This window comes from Triticum dicoccoides, chromosome 3B (assembly GCF_002162155.2).
Source record: "Triticum dicoccoides isolate Atlit2015 ecotype Zavitan chromosome 3B, WEW_v2.0, whole genome shotgun sequence".
Lineage (NCBI taxonomy): Eukaryota > Viridiplantae > Streptophyta > Magnoliopsida > Poales > Poaceae > Triticum > Triticum dicoccoides.
The window spans coordinates 508,777,472-508,785,270 of record NC_041385.1 but is presented as its reverse complement, the minus strand read 5'-3'; the positions used below and the strand labels follow the sequence as shown (position 1 = coordinate 508,785,270).

The 7,799-nt window shown below is 42.7% G+C and overlaps 1 protein-coding gene across 2 annotated transcripts in view; it reads right to left on the bottom strand.

Annotated features, from left to right (window-relative positions):
- The window catches only part of LOC119276792 (serine/threonine-protein kinase EDR1-like), a 12,895-nt gene extending 5,935 nt beyond the window's left edge, over positions 1-6,960 (bottom strand). The window contains exons 1-8 of one of the 2 annotated variants that reach the window (XM_037557950.1): positions 6,461-6,960; positions 4,764-5,128; positions 3,862-4,062; positions 3,377-3,565; positions 2,988-3,247; positions 1,887-1,970; positions 783-875; positions 221-313 (exon numbers count right to left, since the gene is read on the bottom strand). In XM_037557950.1, coding sequence (XP_037413847.1) covers positions 221-313; positions 783-875; positions 1,887-1,970; positions 2,988-3,247; positions 3,377-3,565; positions 3,862-4,062; positions 4,764-5,012 — 1,169 coding nt within the window. In that variant the 5' untranslated portion in view covers positions 5,013-5,128; positions 6,461-6,960. The remainder of the gene's footprint in view (positions 1-220; positions 314-782; positions 876-1,886; positions 1,971-2,987; positions 3,248-3,376; positions 3,566-3,861; positions 4,063-4,763; positions 5,129-6,460) is intronic. The other variant, XM_037557949.1, reaches the window with a different exon arrangement.
- Between the last annotated feature and the right edge of the window lie 839 nt (positions 6,961-7,799).

Here is a 7,799-nt window from a genome sequence, read left to right as displayed (position 1 = left end):
GGTCAACCGCGGGGGCGACGCGGTCGCGAAGGGAGGGGTGGGGAGGGGGTAGGTTGTGTAATTCGTTTTGATATTTTCTCAGCAGTTTGTATTTATGGCAGTAGGCAGTCAAGCTGACCAACTGAAACAAATTGGTCAATAGATATACAGTGGAAATAGTTGCGCCAGCAAAAAAAATTAAGAAATGCAACACCACACCAATAAAAAAACACTGGCAAACCTTAGAGTAACTCTATCAGTGTATTCTTGAAACGATTGCCGGTCACCACCAAGTATAGATCTTCCCTTGGCCCTCATTAACGGATGCTCAGGACTACAACAGGGGAAAGCGACAAAAGTATCCTGTGAGAACATATATACCACCAGAAACTGGGAGGGAGACAGAATGAAACAATAGATCGATGCTCATAGTTCCTATCATGTAAGAGAATACTCACTACTAGGTAAACATTTGGTAACACAGAAAAGCATACAAACTATAAGCATGCACGTAATATGGTAATATTAGTGCAAGTTTTGGTGAATACAAAATAGGATGATTTTAGGAAAGGCGTGTATGAGTGCATCTGCAAACCAAACAAAGAAGAGCATGTAATTCGTCAAAATGGCATTTCCCAAGCCTATGAACAATGCATAGAACCTAAAAATTAGTGCATTAAACCCTCGGTAAAAATACCTTGGTACCTCTCAGCAATAAGATTGTAGGAAAAGAACTACGAACAGCAATACAAGGGATTATAGAATTTTACTAAAGCAGTTAATGCCTAGAGTCGAGTGGAAACCTTGAACTAGCACCACGAGGTTCTTCAGCAACTCCTCTCCTCTGGCTTCGCCTCCAGAAGGCATTTGCGATGTTTGGCTCACTACATGATGTGCTGGTTTAAACAACCAACAATTTCTTAGAAAATGCAATGGAAAATGCAGTAAAAACTCAAAAATATTGACACAAGTATGAGATTATTACATAAAATTCTGACAAAAACAAACAAGACATCTCGACAATACTTTCATTCTATGAAAGAGAAGGAAGAGTTCCATCTTATTGGTGAAGGACCAGGAATCAATGCTCTGGTAGATGTCAAAGATCTTTGCCACTCTTGAGGGCACGCCTGCCGAGGCATCACGCCAAAACACGCTCCCAACCCCCTCGGCGGGGAGCGCAATGCGGCATGTGGTCCCACATCCTGCAAGGGGTGGTGGGCTGAAGATTGGGATGCCGGCGTACCGTGCCGGGCACAGCGCGTGGTGCGCGGCATTTTTAATAGGTTATGAGTTTTAATGCAGATCAAAGGTAGGGATTCAAACTAGTCCTTAATTGGTAATGTGAATTCCAGTTTTGCAACACCACTCGGCTCACCCCTCTGTCATGGCCTCCTTCAGCCGACTGACTCCCGACTCATCTTCGTTACGTTGATCTACTTCCTACACTGACAGACATGTTCCAGAATGTGCAAGATTCTCCACCTCCCGCTGCGAGACACTTGTCCAGCAGCTTGTCTCGCACCCCTTCCACAAGACGCTCTCGATGTAATATGGGCTGGCACAAGCCAAGAAGCCATCGCGGCTATAAGATGGATGTTGAGAACTTGAGATGACCCTAGAGTATGATGTAAGCGTTGGGTTGGAACGCTAACTTGCTTTAAAATTCTGCATGCAGGCATGGAAAAATACACAGCATGCATGTGTACATTGATTTGTGTAATGTAGTATGTACTTTGCAATAAAATGATTATTATCCTTGCAGTAATACTGATTATCAGAGAAAAGTATGGAACTGTGCTTTGTAAGTGACTGGAATTCAAAAGCCATATCCCCGAAGGGGTGTATACTAAAGCAAAATTTACCAATCAATGGATAGTGACTAATATTATATCATTAGGTGATACCTTAATTTCCCCTCTGAGAATGTTCTCGATCTCAACATTGTATTACGCAATGAACGCCCAGATAGATTTGATGAAGCTTCGATTCTGTACTGAGATAGAGATGGAATATTTTTATCTTGCTCAAATATAAACTCTAGAAAGTTGGGAAAAATTAACAGAAGGATTGCACAAAAAAATATGAAAGAACCAATACAGCTGATAGGTGCCTTTTTCTCCATATATGATATACCTGAGCATGTAACCTATTCTTCTACAAGATCTCTTTGCCTTTTCTAATGGTAATTTCAAGATTCAAAATATCGGATACTGTGCTCGTAGATTTGGTGTAGAAAGAGCGATATGACCGAATTATCGGCCGATATGACCAATACTGGGGCTGATGTGACCAAAATATCAGACCATACTTGATATAAGAAGGCAGCCGAAACCGCAATGTCGGCGATATATCAGCCGATACAGACGCTATTTAGAACCATAGCACAACAACTATACAATTAAAATATCCATGACTGATTTTCTTCTGTACAATTTCTTTATTTGGTTAATGTTGTCAGATATAAACTTCCGACGTAAATTTCTCAAATATTCTGTATTTTCTCTTCATGCAAATAACCTGTCTCAGCTTCTATTGCGGCCAGTGTGAAGATTCACTGTTGTAGCCGCCATACATTCAATAATGTTCCAACCAACCAACCTAAACCAGCAAGGGGCATACATCACCATGTCTTACAAAATTATTTGTTTCAACAAGCATATGCTAGAATAATTATCAATCTTACAGTTCTATTGCATGATTATGTTTAAAAGTCATTAATAACCTGCCCAACAACACAAACTATGATTTTTTTTCTCTATAATCAGACCATGCTATCTGTTTATTTTATTTTTGAACTTTAATGACAGTGGGAAGCCATGCTACCTGTTCAAAGGTTCACGGTATAAGTTCATCCATAAAAGGGTGTGAGCCACTCAATATGCCAACTAACATTTTGTCCAGTGAGTGAACTATTAGCTCTCTATCATGATACTCATAGTGATATTAAAAAAAAATAAAGGCCTGAATTGCATAACTAAGAGGAGATATTTAATGCATAAGCATACCCTTCAGCTTCAACTTTATCAGATAATCCATATAGAGGACTGTTGGGCTCCAGGGGAGAATCACACGAGTCATTTTCAGCTGAATCACTCTCACCCGCAGCAGAGATATGTGATATAAAGATGGCCTTGGCTGAAAAAGGAATCAACTGGCCGGGAAATCGCATAAGGTCAACTAGTAGCTCCATAGAATTCAGTGGAACTACCACAGACATATGTTTGTAGGAGTCCACAAATCCAACTGCACCGTCATCAGGTAGACCCTGTGAAGGACACAATTTTAAGCATTTGAACTTAATTTTATCCGAAATATAACATGAACACGGAATATTATTCGATGCACAAAGAAATATCTGAAATATACAAAAGATTGAAAAGGGATGTCAACATACCACAACAAGTTTACTCTCAAGGCCAACAGCATCTGCAAGAACTTTAAATAGGATAGCTCGGGGTCGGCATGATCCATGCCTTATCTGCCCAAGAAGTTGTGGTCCTCTATTTCCAAAGAAGTGAGTATCTTCGGTTGAAGCTCTTCCTGGACTTGCATCAGAGTTTTGGCCCTTGAAGCAGTCAAAAACCTGTTCGAGAATAACTTGCCAAGTTCTATTAGATACATCAAGCAATAAGTTAATTCTTTCTTACTTAAGCATCAATTCAATAAGAACGATTTGATGTAACTAATGCAAGGACTAACTAAAATATCAGTCACCAATACTACTCTAACCGAATGTTTTAACCAAAATTGGTTTTACATGTCCATTAAGCATCAGAAGTATCCCAAGATCACACCATAGCAGTGATCAACCAAGCCCCCAATGAGGAATTGCACATGTGAAAAATACACTTGTACCGGGTTATACTTTCTTGAACTTACCAAACCTGCTATCTTCTTTATCACTAGAGCTGGATTGTTCAATCCTTTCACAAGTGCGCCACTAAGCTGCTTCAACATGAAAATCTTCTTATCCTTTTCAGCATCTACAACAATTATTTCAGGCTTAAGCCCATCTGCTTCAAGACTTTGAAGGTCAGTTAGTGATGGTATTGTTGGGAAACTCTCCTTCAGCTTTTTATCCTGTATGAGAGCATCACAGGTGGAAAAAACATAACCACAAAGAACTGAACAAAAGCAGAACATCCTCTAAATCATTCGGGACTTAATAATCAGATTGAGAAGAGAAGTAAAAGTTGTTGCGAAATCATAAGTTCAAATTCTAGTGTTTTCCCAATGATCCATAGTTTTATGACCTAGGAACTTGATTCCTCATTTTCCGAGAAAACAACTTGAGAAAAGACATTGGGAAGGTTGACATGCTTCACAATGCTGCAAAACTGTGGCACTTTCTGAACCATATGAAATATGATGGTCTAAAACAATGCTGCCCTTCAATATAGGCAGCTTGTTCCATTCAGATTTATCGTTACTACACTGAAATAATACAAAGCCACCAAAAGAACCATCCATCAAGACCCGCACAACACAAGAAGGAAAATATGGGCAGGATAACATGTGTTGTCTTACATAGAGTCCTGGAAACAGCAGCAGGCGAAGGACAACAAAAAAAAATCAAATTAAGTCCACTTCCATAGCCACCAGTTTAGATGGAGCATTAAGCATCTTCTTCAGAAAGCGAGTGCTTGACATGAATTTGGGAGCATCTAACTCAAAAGCCACATGACGTGCACAAATAATCTAGTGTAGTTCTTGTATAAGGAGTTAAGGACTATGTCTCCAAAGAACAAAACATGGTTACTGGGGGAGGGGGAGATACTCACCGGGATGATAGAATAGAAACCATTTGGAATAAACCCTGAATAAGTTCCAGTTGACCACAGTAACTGAGAAGCCTTCCAGGATGAGGACCTCGAATTTGACAGATTGAATCGCGATTCTTTTTCAGCCAGAACTTCTTGTTCTCTTGCTAAGGCGACAGATTCTATCTTCTCCAAAAAGTCTGGCGGCCACCAACTAGGTTCACATGAAGTAGCTTCAGATCGCCCAGAACTAGTTGGTGTTTCATCCATTTCTAGGTAGTGTAGTCCTTCATTCCAAACCCATGGGCACCATCTTTTGCATGCTAACAAAAGCTATACGAGAAAACTTTGTATTCAATATGACCACTGATCAGTCTGGCTGATATCTGCAAAATAAAACAGAAACTTAATACAGATCTCAAGAAAAGCAGAAACCACTCAGACAAAGTTTAGTAGAGACCAGAGCTTTTCTTATATCTAATTATCTGCACGGGGATTCTTTCACCCCATCTGCAGTACCACCAAACTGATTGGCAGCTCAGCAACAGAAACCAGATACTTTGACTTATCAGCAAGTCAGGGTTTGCTTAATCTAAACCCACCTATACACCTTGGCCACTTCTAAAGCTGATGGTGAGAACGGATCGTCTTTTCAACAACAAAATGCATGATTGATTAACAGACTATTTAAAAGTACAGTGATAAGTGCAAACTTGAGAGAAACAATCAACTACTTGTTACTTCTCAAAATTCAAAAACTTGATTGAGACATCCAACTGAAAAGAGTGAGGACATGTGAACTGTGTGAGGCTTTGGCTTTGCCCAGGGGAAAGGGCAACCTTTGTGATTAGTAAAGCTCAGTTAGTGGTGTACAATGAAGGATTACTAACTAAATAGAAGTGAATCACGTCTCATCAGCTGACGTGCATCCTGATGGAAATCAGCTTCCGAAAAAGAACCCAACCCGCAACATCACATGAAAGTTTGCCATGTGTCAGCACAAACTTCCAGGGCAACCTGCATGTTCTGTTGCATACAACCAAGCATAGCATGATGTACGGTTCCAGTTAACTCACATTTTATCCACTAGATAGATGCTATGACCAGTGGGCGCTGTTCATGCTGGCAGCCAAAAAATGTCGGCAATAATCCTATCCACGTCACTAACTGGGTCCACTCCCGGTATGAGTACATACACTAACTCCACGGTGTAGATCCAGGCTCTTATTTACCAAAATTTAGCAACTCGGTAAAAATCGTGGGTAAAAATGGAAAAGGTAAAACAGACCACTCTACGCATCAACATACAGTAAGCATAGTACAGCCCACAATCCCATAAACGGCCATGTAATGGCGTCGAGCTGTAGCTCAAGCCTTTCCTCCGGCGGCTATTTATGACCAAAACGGGAGGAATCAGGGGCGTCCGCACCTCGAGTCCGATTCTCTGGGGTCGCAGGACAATAACACCCCTGCCTGAGATGCTGCGCGCGCTGAGCAACAACAGGAACCGAATCATACGGATGGGCGGCGCACACTGGCGGGGTACCAGCAAACGAATCCGCACCTGCAGTGAGTATATTTCCCGGTACGGACGCATTTACACAGATTGCACAGGGCGCGGTCCATATATTCGGATTCGAATTCTCAGAGGCCAGGACAGGCCGAGTAGATCAGAGCAGAACGAATCCACGCAGGCAAGTGAGGGAGGGCCGGCTTACCAGCAGGAGGAACAGGTCCAGGTGGATCTCCACGACAATCCAGCAGCCGCGGCGCAGTGCGGAAGGAGGAGGACGCGGTGGCGGAGAGCCCGAGGCGGCCTGCTTCGCTTCGGCGGGAGGAGGCGCCCGGCGGCTTCGGATTCGGATGGGCGGGCAGCGCGGCGCGGGCTCGATCGCGGACGCGGGGGGGTTTGACGGTGCGGGCGAGAGAGGCAGTGGAGGAGAGGGGCGGTAGGTGTGATGGTATGTATGGTAGGTACTAGGTAGGCGACGATCGAGCAGCGTGCGGGCGAGGCCAGGGGGAGGGGGAGGAGGAGGAGGAGGAGGAAGTAACTGGGAGTTGAGAGCTGAGGCCCGGGAACGAGGAGGGAGGAGAGCGCGAGACGGCGAGAGAGTGAAAAGTACGGCGGCTCGGCTCCAGGCTGTGGGGGAAGCGTCGGTACGCACTGGCTTTTGTGCGGGGAATGGCAGGGCGGCCAGGAGGGAACCCTGGCGACGGGGGTTTCGTGGGAGCACTTTGCTCTCGTGTGGCCGGCCCGTACGGTTTTTATCGCAAGCGTAATGCGCATTTACCTCGAGGTCTTCGTTCGGAGCGTAATTAATGCTGGCTCGTTCGGTGCATTCGAGTATTCTCGTGCTGCTTGTTTCGATTTAATAGTACGACCATAGAGTATTGGAGTGGAGTGATCTGGTCACTTGATTTTGAACGTTATAAATATTACTCCCTCTCTGTCTAAAAATGTAACACAATTTTGACACTATTAGCTCCTCCCTCCATCCCATAATGTAAGACGTTTTTTGACACTAATGACAATCAAACTGAGTTTCATGTGATATCCTAGATATGAATGCAGCTTACTATCATGTTTATCGCTCCATATGTCGGACTAGTAGACTTTCCGTGCCGAAAGTAGATATTTATATGAATTATTAGCTTTCGCAAAAGAAAGATATATATGGATAGATATTTTGCTTATCTTGCACCGAAGTCACAAAATCGTACACGTTGTTATCTTAGCGGTGCATGCTTGCAATCTGTCGTCCACTGTAACTTTTTTGTGCGACGTGTCTTCTGGCCTTATGTCATCATGTCAGTTTTGGTTCACTCGTCATCGAGATAAAGAGGTTGTATCTAGATATGCGTTAGCTTGCAGTTTTGTACCAAATGACGTGTATACTCATCAAGAAAATTGTGTCCTTCACCAACCCTAGATATTGGCTTACTATCGTCTTAAAGATCATAAACAATGAACATTATATTTTATATGTTATTTGCATATGGATAAGTATGAGGAGCAAAAGGAGTAATTATATGTACAATAGTTTTTCATATCTCACT